This window comes from Gymnoscopelus microlampas (assembly GCF_963454915.1).
Source record: "Gymnoscopelus microlampas genome assembly, chromosome: 5".
NCBI classification, from domain to species: Eukaryota; Metazoa; Chordata; class Actinopteri; order Myctophiformes; family Myctophidae; genus Gymnoscopelus; species Gymnoscopelus microlampas.
Genome location: NC_139942.1, coordinates 59,203,163 through 59,217,347, shown reverse-complemented (window position 1 = coordinate 59,217,347; position 14,185 = coordinate 59,203,163). Strand labels below are relative to the sequence as shown.

Below are 14,185 nucleotides of genomic sequence, written 5' to 3'. Positions count from 1 at the left end.
CGCACTTAAACAATACTTAGTAAACCTGACCTTTCACTCTGTACTTAGTCTGTTCTTTTCCCCCCCTATACCAAACCACGTTGCCTCACGCTGCGAGGCGTTGTGTGCTTGTAGATCTGCTATTTTTGGCTAAAGTTCTCCTCAGAAAAGGGATGCATGGGTGAAGTGATTATTGTAAAAATCCCACAAAGATTTGGTTGACCCCCTGCAGTAACTCTGAGGACCCCCTAGGGGTCCCGGACCCCCTGTTGAAGACCTCTGCTTTAAAACCTTTAAATAACACTTTAAAACCACGTATACAGTATACTCTACACCATATGTTGTGTTTTTACACTTTAAAACCTTTTTGACATGAAGCGCCATGTTTTTATTTTCTTTATAGTCAGTGTGTCATATCAACATTACATTACATTACATTACATGTAATTACATTACATGTAATGTAATTACATGTAGGGTGCGTCCGGAAACACAGCACTGAGCGCACTGGCCAATACAAACTAATAGGCGAGTGCTCTCCGGTGCGTCATTTCCGAACGCACCCTACATGTAAATACATTACATTACATTACATTACATTACATTACATCATATTTACAACAGATTTAGATTTTCCATAATACATAAAGAACAACAAAAAAAACAATATGTTTTTTCACATCAGGACATACATTGTAACTCAGTTCAGAGTTTGAATGAATGTAGAATTATGTTCAGGAGGTCATTTGCATACAGATGTGAGGCGTTCAGGAGGTCATTTGCATACAGATGTGAGGGGTTCAGGAGGTCATTTGCATACAGATGTGAGGCGTTCAGGAGGTCATTTGCATACAGATGTGAGGCGTTCAGGAGGTCATTTGCATACAGATGTGAGGCGTTCAGGAGGTCATTTGCATACAGATGTGAGGGGACATCTTTGCTCTGTTAGCCCTGCTCTGAAACAATTCGCAAAAAACGCAAATCGGTACACAGTATCTCTATAGTCATGTGATCAAGATGGAAGTGTCCGATATTTCATATTCCATCCTAATTGGCTAACATTGGCTTCCAAAGTTTGCAGGATAGGTCCGTTTTGAACAAAACGTCTCAAATCATGAGCGTAGTGTGCAATTTCCATGAAATCTCGCACGCATATTCCCACTAGGCCGAGGAACAAATGCCAACCTTTTCACATTGGTCTGTTATAGCGCCACCAGCAGGTCTAATTTCACAAAACAAATTTTTTGAACAAAATGCCTCAAAGCATGAATACGGTGTCTGATTGTCGTGAAAAGCCTAAGAACAAATGGCACCCTTTTCACATTGCCTTATTATAGCGCCACCAGGAGGCCACAATAACCTACCTGACCTGGCGGAGACTTGTGCTCCGAGGAGCACTTTTTCTAGTTTGGATTGAAATTGAAATAGGCCCCCCCCCCCCCCCACCGGGGCCCCTGCAGCGGCCCCTGGGAGACCCTGTTCACAGTGGGGACACTGCTGTTAGCGCTTTTACAAGGAAGCCGGTTTTGTTTGAAGTTTTTCTCTTTTATGGTTTTTATGACATGTTGAACTTCACTTCCTGTAGTTCAACATAATGAGCCTGATGTTGTCCACGTCTCACACATAAGAGTACATTTACTCCACGTCTCATAAGAGTACATTTACTCCACGTCTCACACATAAGAGTACATTTACTCCACGTCTCACACATAAGAGTACATTTACTCCACGTCTCATAAGAGTACATTTACTCCACGTCTCACACATAAGAGTACATTTACTCCACGTCTCACACATAAGAGTACATTTACTCCACGTCTCACACATAAGAGTACATTTACTCCACGTCTCACACATAAGAGTACATTTACTCCACGTCTCACACATAAGAGTACATTTACTCCACGTCTCACACATAAGAGTACATTTACTCCACGTCTCACACATAAGAGTACATTTACTCCACGTCTCACACATAAGAGTACATTTACTCCACGTCTCACACATAAGAGTACATTTACTCCACGTCTCACACATAAGAGTACATTTACTCCACGTCTCATAAGAGTACATTTACTCCACGTCTCACACATAAGAGTACATTTACTCCACGTCTCACACATAAGAGTACATTTACTCCACGTCTCACACATAAGAGTACATTTACTCCACGTCTCACACATAAGAGTACATTTACTCCAAGTCTCACACATAAGAGTACATTTACTCCACGTCTCACACATAAGAGTACATTTACTCCACGTCTCACACATAAGAGTACATTTACTCCACGTCTCACACATAAGAGTACATTTACTCCACGTCTCACACATAAGAGTACATTTACTCCACGTCTCACACATAAGAGTACATTTACTCCACGTCTCACACATAAGAGTACATTTACTCCACGTCTCACACATAAGAGTACATTTACTCCACGTCTCACACATAAGAGTACATTTACTCAAGTACTGTTTGTTGACCGTGTATTGTAAACTGTACTTCCATCCATGTGCCTTTTCTCTGCAAACTTCTAAATAAAGTATTCAATCAATAAAAAACAATAGGTCACTGCCAGAAGTACATTTACTCATATAACATAACATATACTCAGGTATTGTATTGTATTGGTATTAAGTACATTTACTGTACTATAACATAACATAACCCTGTAATATACGTGTTTTTGATGTTGTATTAACACATTTAGCTGGGGACCCCCTGGAACCCCCTCAAGGTCCCCTGGGGGGCCGCGACCACACTTTGAGAACCACTCCATCGTATCAGACACGCCCCCTCCTGTAGAAACTCCATTCTAACCATCTCACCCTCATTATGCATGGCTTTATGGGGGCGTGTCTGAAGTAAATATGGAATAAAGAAGTTAAAAAGTGTCTGATCGGTGAAACAGACGTTACAATGAGCCCAGAAGTATTTTAAAGTTAAATATCCCTTATAGCTCTATTTCATTGGTTCTCAAAGTGGGTTCCGGGGACCCCCAGGGGTCCTTTGGGGGGTTTCAGGGGGTCCCCAGCAAAATGTGTTAACATAGCATCACAATAATTCTAACCACTTTAACCTTTTATTCTTTTGGCTATTCAAAAATAGCAGATCTACAAGCTCATAGCGCGGCGCCGAGTGCCGCGCTATGAGCTTGTAGATCTGCTATTTTTGAAAAATTGTGAAACTTTGTGCAAATCTTTGAATATATATATTTTTTTTTTTAAGCAAACATTTGTAACTCAAATCTTTGCTTCAGGGGGTCCCTGGAACCAAATATTTTGAGATGGGGGTCCACGGCCAAATGCAAATCATTTTGGGGGTCCTTGACTTGAAAAAGTTTGAGAACCACTGCTCTATTTTATACTTTCTATTTTTCTATTTTCTAAAACATTTAAAAATACATTTATATTAAAAAAGATGTGTGATTAAAATAATAATAATAATAATAATAATAATAATAATAATAATAATAATAATAATAATAATAATAATAGTAGTGATGAAATGGGTCATTCTGCATGCGGACTACTTCTACACTTGGTACTGTCTTTGTTTTTTGTTTTTTGTTTTGTTTTGTACTTTTACCCTTGTTACTTTTACTGAAGTAAATATGAAATCAGAGTATTTCTTCAGGACTAAATGCAGTGGGCGGAGAGACAGAGTTCTGGACAGCCAATGAAAACAGAGCAGCTGTGATCTGTTGTCAGATCTTTAAGTGAACCTCTCAGAGTGTCTGTGACTGTGGAGCTGATCTGAAGCTACAGGCCAGGTGAGTGTTTTATATTTGACTTTTATTACACAATCTATTGTTTTATTAAGTCATTATGTGGTCCAGAACACAATCCATTGTTCTTTAAAGGGATATTTCACTTTCAAAAAAACCTTGGGTCATTTTATGGTCTACTCAGGCTTTTGTCACTCAGCCCCCCAGACACTTTTTAAGATGCTTGATTCACTATTTAGATATTTGATATTCATTTTATCAGACACGCCCCCTTCCTACACAAACCCATTATAACTTCAAACTCCATTTTTAACATGTTAGATTCATCACAAACACCGTCCTTGGTTCTGGTGACTCATCCTGCTCTCCTAATACACGAGGGGCCGTGTTTGTTACACTTTTTTCATTTATTTTGAATATTTTTTTGGGAAAATGAAAACAGTTTTTGACAGAGTTTGAAGTTATAATGGGTTTGTGTAGGAAGGGGGCGTGTCTGATAAAATGAATATCAAATATCTAAATAGTGAATCAAGCAACTTAAAAAGTGTCTGGGGGGCTGAGTGACAAAAGCCTGAGTAGACCATAAAATGACCCAAAGTTTTTTTGAAAGTGAAATATCCCTTTAAGTCATTATATGAACCAGAACACAATCTATTGTTCTTTAAGTCATTATATGGACCATATATTTCAGCCACAATGTGTCGCAATGCGACTCATTGTGAGCTTGTAGATCTGCTATTTTTATACATTTGACAACTTGTGAAATGGGACATTCTGCATAATGAGTACTTTTACTTTTGACCTTTAAGTATATTTTGATACCAATATTTTTGTACTAAATATATATATATATATATATATATATATATATATATATATATATGTATATTATTATCATCATTATAATGGCCCAGTGGATGAGACATTTAGAGACATTTAGATTTAATTACATATATAATTATAATATATATATAAACTCTTTGATGGAAGCGTTGTGTGCAGATTGTGCAACAAAGAATTTGCATCAGTAATAATAATAATAATAATAATAATAATAATAATAGTCTGTTTAGACCACATTGATAAAAAAAACAACTATGTTGTTGTGTTGCTTAAACTTGTATTCTTGTATATTTGTATTCTCTCATTGATTTGCTCTTAGACCAAAATCCGTTTTAATTGAAAAAAAAAAATGCTTCTCAGGTCAAATATTTATATATGATTAAACATAAGATTAATTTCAATTAATTAATTACAAAGCCTCTAATTAATTAGATTATTATTTTAATCGAGTCCAAGCCCTAATTATATAATAATATTCTCTAATAATGCTATATTACATCACATAATTAAAGTGTTGTAAGTGGAGAAGTTAAGGTGTATTTTTTTATTATATATTCTATAATAATGATATATTACATCATATAATTAAAGTGGAGAAGTTAAGGTGTATTTTTTATTATATATTATATAATAATATTCTATAATAATGATATATTACATCATATAATTAAAGTGGAGAAGTTAAGGTGTATTTTTTATTATATATTACATAATAATATTCTATAATAATGATATATTACATCATATAATTAAAGTGGAGAAGTTAAGGTGTATTTAATGTCATTGCAGTTTCCAAGGATGACGACGTCACATGTTGTCCTGATGAGGGTGCTGTGGTGCCTTCTATTCCTGCCAGGTGTGTAGAATGGAACACACCTTGACTTTCACCTTTCACCCCAGAATATTGTGCAAATTAAATGATTTTATCCAAAGTACAGAGACACCTTCTGGTTGTACATCAAGTACAGGGACGCACTAACACACGCACGCGCACACACGTACACGCGCACACGCACACACACGTTTAAATTAAAATCCCAAAAAGGTGCAAAATCTTCTAATCAATGGAGGACAAAGTTCTTTCACATTTCCACTTTTTCTATTGGCACACACACACACACACACACACACACACACACCACACCACACCACACCACACCACACCACACCACACCACACACGCACACGCACACGCACACGCACACGCACACGCACACACAGACACAGACACAGACACAGACACAGACACACACACACACACACACACACACACACACACACACACACACACACACACACACACACACACACACACACACACACCAATAAATGAACATGAGCCTTTATCAGAGCCTCCATCCCATAGCTGAAGTAAGGCCTAATAGCCTTAATAAGGCCATGGCATAGGCCTTCATCAGAGCATGCTCTGTCCTCCATTGATTTGACATTTTGGATGTGATTCCCTTTTGGGATTTTTTTTAATATCCCCTTTTGATGTGTATAGATTGTGGGTCCAGCTCTCCACTGAGAAAACCCATTGTTGCCTTTTCTTATTTTGTAATTTAAAGTGTTCTTCCTCTTTTTCTGGATGCAGATTTGCTAGAAGGAACATCTCTGGTGAAACTAAAGAATGCTGAAGGTACCGTTTATTAATATATTTACCATCCTAACTATCAGATACAGTTTATTAATATATTTAACCATCCTAACTATCAGATACAGTTTATTAATATATTTACCATCCTAACTATCAGGTACAGTTTATTAATATATTTAACCATCCTAACTATCAGATACAGTTTATTAATATATTTACCATCCTAACTATCACTATCAGATACAGTTTATTAATATATTTACCATCCTAACTATCAGGTACAGTTTATTAATATATTTACCATCCTAACTATCAGGTACAGTTTATTAATATATTTAACCATCCTAACTATCAGATACAGTTTATTAATATATTTACCATCCTAACTATCACTATCAGGTACAGTTTATTAATATATTTACCATCCTAACTATCACTATCAGGTACAGTTTATTAATATATTTACCATCCTAACTATCAGATACAGTTTATTAATATATTTACCATCCTAACTATCAGATACAGTTTATTAATATATTTACCATCCTAACTATCAGATACAGTTTATTAATATATTTACCATCCTAACTATCAGATACAGTTTATTAATATATTTACCATCCTAACTATCAGATACAGTTTATTAATATATTTACCATCCTAACTATCAGATACAGTTTATTAATATATTTAACCATCCTAACTATCAGATATAGTTTATTAATATATTTAACCATCCTAACTATCAGATACAGTTTATTAATATATTTAACCATCCTAACTATCAGATACAGTTTATTAATATATTTACCATCCTAACTATCAGATACAGTTTATTAATATATTTAACCATCCTAACTATCAGATACAGTTTATTAATATATTTACCATCCTAACTATCAGATACAGTTTATTAATATATTTAACCATCCTAACTATCAGATATAGTTTATTAATATATTTACCATCCTAACTATCAGATACAGTTTATTAATATATTTAACCATCCTAACTATCAGATACAGTTTATTAATATATTTACCATCCTAACTATCAGATACAGTTTATTAATATATTTAACCATCCTAACTATCAGATACAGTTTATTAATATATTTACCATCCTAACTATCAGATACAGTTTATTAATATATTTACCATCCTAACTATCAGATACAGTTTATTAATATATTTACCATCCTAACTATCAGATACAGTTTATTAATATATTTACCATCCTAACTATCAGATACAGTTTATTAATATATTTAACCATCCTAACTATCAGATACAGTTTATTAATATATTTTTGGCTTGGACCGCTGTCCTAGTGATCCGGGCAAGAGGCTCTAATGTAGCCCTGCCCAACGACCAACTCTCTACTGAGTCTCTACTGAGTCTCCTACTGAGTCTCTACTGAGTCTCTACTGAGTCTCTACTGAGTCTCTACTGAGTCTCTACTGAGTCTCTACTGAGTCTCTACTGAGTCTCTACTGAGTCTCTACTGAGTCTCTACTGACCACTGACCAGCCACCCGGTCATCAAATTATGGTTATTAAACCTGTTTATTCACTGACATGAATCATTCTACCTGATGGTTATTAAACCTGTTTATTCACTGACATGAATCATTCTACCTGATGGTTATTAAACCTGTTTATTCACTGACATGAATCATTCTACCTGATGGTTATTAAACCTGTTTATTCACTGACATGAATCATTCTACCTGATGGTTATTAAACCTGTTTATTCACTGACATGAATCATTCTACCTGATGGTTATTAAACCTGTTTATTCACTGACATGAATCATTCTACCTGATGGTTATTAAACCTGTTTATTCACTGACATGAATCATTCTACCTGATGGTTATTAAACCTGTTTATTCACTGACATGAATCATTCTACCTGATGGTTATTAAACCTGTTTATTCACTGACATAAATCATTCTACCTGATGGTTATTAAACCTGTTTATTCACCTGACATGAATCATTCTACCTGATGGTTATTAAACCTGTTTATTCACCTGACATGAATCATTCTACCTGATGGTTATTAAACCTGTTTATTCACTGACATAAATCATTCTACCTGATGGTTATTAAACCTGTTTATTCACCTGACATGAATCATTCTACCTGATGGTTATTAAACCTGTTTATTCACTGACATGAATCATTCTACCTGATGGTTATTAAACCTGTTTATTCACTGACATGAATCATTCTACCTGATGGTTATTAAACCTGTTTATTCACCTGACATGAATCATTCTACCTGATGGTTATTAAACCTGTTTATTCACTGACATAAATCATTCTACCTGATGGTTATTAAACCTGTTTATTCACCTGACATGAATCATTCTACCTGATGGTGTTTCTTCTCTTCTCTAACCCAAAAGGAAACCTGAGAATAGACTCGTCTCACGCCAATGACTTCCTGTCTCATTCTCGACCCAAGAGGAACGTGGAACCCAAATGGTACCGAGGAACCCCCGACTTCCAGTCTTACTACCGCTTCTATAACAGTATCGGACATACTGAAGGAGTAAGTACCCTTGACCAGAATGGAACAGAGCCTTCATTAGTGTCATTGTAACAGAGAGAATGGAACAGAGCCTTCATTAGTATCATTGTAACAACTAGAATGGAACAGAGCCTTCATTAGTATCATTGTAACAGAGAGAATGGAACAGAGCCTTCATTAGTGTCATTGTAACAGAGAGAATGGAACAGAGCCTTCATTAGTGTCATTGTAACAGAGAGAATGGAACAGAGCCTTCATTAGTATCATTGTAACAACTAGAATGGAACAGAGCCTTCATTAGTGTCATTGTAACAGAGAGAATGGAACAGAGCCTTTATAGTGACGATTCAACAAACATTTCGCCACTCGGCTAGGTACAGGAATATCTGTTTTTGACGCGTTTCCAAACAATAGAATGTCCAAGCGAAGTACTGCTGTTGGGTGAGGTTCCCATTTATTCATTCAAACAGGGAATTACAGCAATTTTGTATAAGCATGTAAAAACGGTAAAAACTGTGTGATCTCCTCCTGTGTACCCAAACATTTCCATCATTAAGAGGCTTGTTGCACCTGTGCCTATTTGAACCTGCTGGTTGCCACGGCAACCCCCTCAAGGTGAACCCGCCCACACCAGGCTTAAAGGCACAAAGTCAGAATGGCTCCTTCAGCCTTCATTAGTATCATCATTCTCATAATCATTGTAACAGAGAGAATGGAACAGAGCCTTCATTAGTATCATTGTAACAGAGAGAATGGAACAGAGCCTTCATTAGTGTCATTGTAACAGAGAGAATGGAACAGAGCCTTCATTAGTATCATTGTAACAGAGAGAATGGAACAGAGCCTTCATTAGTGTCATTGTAACAGAGAGAATGGAACAGAGCCTTCATTAGTGTCATTGTAACAGAGAGAATGGAACAGAGCCTTCATTAGTGTCATTGTAACAGAGAGAATGGAACAGAGCCTTCATTAGTATCATTGTAACAGAGAGAATGGAACAGAGCCTAACCCATTATATCATATAATATGATATAATGATAATAATATTATATTATAATATAATATTACAGCTGTATGAGATCGACAGGATCAGGATGCTGTACCAGCAGATGCGTCACTTGGAGGTGGTCCACGGAGCAGACGCCTCCAGCTACCAGAACGCTCTGGGGGTCCTGACCAGCACGGCCCCGCCCACCACCACGCCCCCCACCCCCACCACCACCCAGCCCCCCCCACCCCCCACCACCACCCTTGACCCCTTGGCCGACGCTGACGTCATCTTCCTCTGCAACCCCAGAGACAAGCTGTGTAAGCCCAGTATCGTCTGGCTGCCAGCAGGGGGCGTCCCAGTGCTGTGTGACCCACGCTACAACCCAGCCTGCAGGTTAGTTTAACCCAGTATGTAGGTTAGTTTAACCCAGCCTGTAGGTTAGTTTAACCCAGTATGTAGGTTAGTTTAACCCAGCATGTAGGTTAGTTTAACCCAGCCTGTAGGTTAGTTTAACCCAGCCTGTAGGTTAGTTTAACCCAGCATGTAGGTTAGTTTAACCCAGCCTGTAGGTTAGTTTAACCCAGCCTGTAGGTTAGTTTAACCCAGCATGTAGGTTAGTTTAACCCAGCATGTAGGTTAGTTTAACCCAGCATGTAGGTTAGTTTAACCCAGCATGTAGGTTAGTTTAACCCAGCATGTAGGTTAGTTTAACCCAGCATGTAGGTTAGTTTAACCCAGCCTGTAGGTTAGTTTAACCCAGCATGTAGGTTAGTTTAACCCAGCCTGTAGGTTAGTTTTTATGTGGGTTTAGTTCATATGTATTTCTTTTTTTAAAAGTCTTATTTTTGTATTCGTTTTAGAGATTCAACAAGATACAAAATAGTGAAAATAGAAAGCGTTGTGAGCTTGTACATCTGCTATTTTCACTATTCTTTGAAGATTTTGACACAGCTAAAACATATTGGAAGACAAGATGTTCAAACACCCAAAGTACCTCCAGCAGTGATGCTTACATTTGAGATATGAATAAATAATAAATAAAGATGAATATTAAATATCTAAATACTTAAAAAGAGTCTGAGGTGAAACAGACGTTAAAACGTCCCCAAAGTGAAACTTCTCAATGATTTTAGTTCAAATGGTTGAAGTGCTCTAACTCTAACTATCTTACCCCCCCCACCCCGCCCCCCCATGCAGACCCAAGACGAAGGCGGAGCTGCTCGCCGCCGCCCAGGCTGCGCCCCCTGCCCCCCAACCCCCTCCTCCCAAAAAGGCGGAGCCAGCCCCGACAACTCCTCCCCCTCCCCCCCCGCCCCCCGTTAAAGGCATGGAGTACGACTGCGACCCTTACTGGGACCCGGACTGTCTCATCGACCACCCCCCCCGCCCCGTCGCCCAGGAGACGGCGGTGGAGGAGGTGGAGCCAGAGGCCACGCCCGTCAAAGAGGAGGTCAAAGAGGAGGTGAAGGCGGAGGAACCGGCAGCGCCCGCCAAGGAGGAGAAGATCCCCGCCCCTCTGTTTGACCCTTACGACTGGAAACGAGATCTGTACGACCCGTACGCCTTCGCTGAGCCAGACGCAGATGAAGAGTAAACTAATAAAACTGACTATAAATATAGATATATATATATATATCCTCACTGTCCATGAAGAGTAAACTAATAAAACTGACTATAAATATAGATAGATATATATATATATCCTCACTGTCCATGAAGAGTAAACTAATAAAACTGACTATAAATATATATATATATATATATCACTGTCCATGAAGAGTAAACTAATAAAACTGACTATAAATATAGATATATATATATATATATCCTTACTGTCCATGATGAGTAAACAAACATAAACTAACTCATATATCCTCACTGTCTACAAAGAGTAAACACACATAAACTAACTCATGTACATTGTAATCTTTACCTCATTACCCCGCTAATGACCAAACTTGTTGTATTTTGTTTTGTGTCTGCAGAACGTGACATTAAGATTGTGCGTCCGCTGTATAGCGTGGAAGTGTCCACAAAGAGCAAACACACATAAACTAACTCATATATCCTCACTGTCTACAAAGAGTAAACACACATAAACTAACTATAAATATAAATATATCCTCGCTGTCCATGAAGAGTAAACAAACATAAACTAACTTTGACTGTTGGGCCTCTTCTGACTTCCTTCACAGGTGTTACCAATGATACTAATGAAGGCTCTGTTCCATTCTGGTCAAACAGAGTCAGGGTGCTGATATTGTGCATGTTGGCTCACTAGAAATACTAGTGGGTCTCAAAGTGTGGTCCAAGGACCCTCATTGTTCCTTGAGAGGGTGTAACTCTGAGAGTGTACAAATGGAACCAAATGGACCCTCCCGGGTCCATTTGGTTCCATTTGTACACTCTCAGAGTTATGGGGGTCCTTGAAATTAAAAAGTTTGAGAACCACTGTGCTACACTAAATGGAACAGAGCCTTCATTAGTGTCATTGGTAACACCTGTGAAGGAAGCAAGGAAGGGGCCCAATTTCTGTCCAATATGGCTGCTGTGCATAAAGCCTATTGGCTGCAATGTCCGCGATTACCAGGGGGAGGGGATTCAAATTTCCCTAAACCAATCACAAGAGATCCACGGATCCGCCCACATCTGACGTCATCGCACAGCTTGTTCTAGCAGATATTCGCTGATTGGCTTGTCGTTAGACCACCCCCACCTTTGACAGGTTTTTCTTGGATGGTGAAAAGCCATAGGCTCACATTATGACACCAGACCAAGAGGAGGCGGGCTCTATGGTCTGGAACCAGGTGCTGTACAGCAATAGTCCCAAACCTTTTTGGCCCCAAGGAGGACCCCTTCCTCCCATAGCTTGGGTGGCTGTAACCATGGCGACGGCTGTAAGCATGCCGACTATAGCTCCCATAGCCCGAATTCTTTTACATAAAAAGTTGGGAAAGTGAAAAACGGGCCTCGCTGTTCCGTGCTCATGGTAATGGTCAATGGCCGTGTGCAACAGATCTGTTGCTCCAATCACTGAGGAGAACCGGGCAGAAGAGATTTTGGGGACAGACAGACAGACAGACAGACAGACAGACAGACAGACAGACAGACAGACAGAGGTTTGGGGAATCATTGTAAGGATATTATATATACATTTTGACTAAATAATAACTACATTAATTCCATTGTAACAGGTTGTTTTTCTCAATCTCCTGAAAAGTAACAGTTTTTTTTATAGACATACAGTACAAGGTTTCCAGGGTTAGCCCTAACCCAGGGTCCACACACACACACACACACACACACACACACACACACACACACACACACACACACACACACAGTTTTGGTTTATTGTACATATTTTTACACATGTGAGATGTGTGCTTCATTAGATGTTTATGAAACAACTGGACTGACAAATAAAAACATGTTCATTGTCTGGAGATGAAAAATAAGGACTTGGTGTGTGTTGGCCCCTACGGAACCTCTCCCTCCACTGTATAGCTCCGAGATGAGGTTCCTCGTTTCTCGTACCGTTTTAGCAGGACATTGTTGCACATTTTCCACTTTACATGTTTCTTACCCCTTTCTGCACATCATATCCAAAAAGTAAAGGTTTTCTGCCATGCTCTCAGATGTTTTAAGTTTTAGCGCACAATAAAAGCTATCCAACGAGTTGAATTATCTCAACGGGCGCAACTCTTGCGCAATGTCTTAAAAACATGTAACCGGATGAGGACAGAGGCGAATTAAATACTTTCTTCAATTCGTTGGATAGCTTTTATGGTGCGCTAGAACTTAAAACATGTGAGAGCATGGCAGAAAAGCTTTACTTTTTGGATACAATGTGCAGAAAGGGGTAAGAAACATATAAAGTGGAAAATGTGCGACAATGTCCTGCTAAAACCATAGATATATATAAAGGCTAAAACGGCACCGAGAAACGAGGAACCTCAACTCTGACCAATTATGTGTTTACAAACATTGAGACTGGACGCACAGGTGACCGTTTCATGTCATCAATTCCCAACAGATCCCCAAACCTGCTGTTTTAGGGTGAGCTTGTTTCAGTTCATTCAACCACCTCTGTGTGTAGGCTAGTGGGGTGCGTCCTAGCGACACATATATACTTCATCGTGCAACGGTATTGCGCACAGAGAACAGCTGACATACAAGCTCACAATCGCGTCGCGGATGCGACCGCTGTGAGCTTGGAGATCTGCTATTCTCGGCCGTTCTCTGCGCGCGACACCTTCGCGGGACGGAGCATAATTTAGTCTTGACGGGCTGCAGCTGCGCGAGCCAAGCAGGTTCTGATGCCATGATCATAGAGCGCTCCCTCCGTTCTTATGACAGCCACTGGAGGTGGAGTTTTGAGGACAACTGCTTTGAATAGTTATTATTGTTTACACACTCAGCTAGGGGCGGCCATAGCTGAGTGGTTAGTGAGTGCACCTAGGGAGCCAGAGGCCCTGGTTGCCGCAGGTTCGATTCCAGGCCATGCCA

General features: G+C 38.9%; 1 protein-coding gene across 1 annotated transcript; it reads left to right on the top strand.

Annotated features, from left to right (window-relative positions):
- Nucleotides 1–3,737: 3,737 nt before the first annotated feature.
- LOC311045235 (uncharacterized protein) lies at nt 3,738–11,270 on the top strand (the record flags this gene model as incomplete). The annotated part of the gene is made up of 6 exons (XM_084057035.1): nt 3,738–3,754; nt 5,342–5,408; nt 6,147–6,191; nt 8,561–8,706; nt 9,756–10,069; nt 10,874–11,270. Exons 2-6 carry the CDS (start codon nt 5,351–5,353, stop codon nt 11,268–11,270), a joined length of 960 nt encoding a protein of 319 aa, XP_083913161.1. The 5' UTR covers nt 3,738–3,754; nt 5,342–5,350.
- Between the last annotated feature and the right edge of the window lie 2,915 nt (nt 11,271–14,185).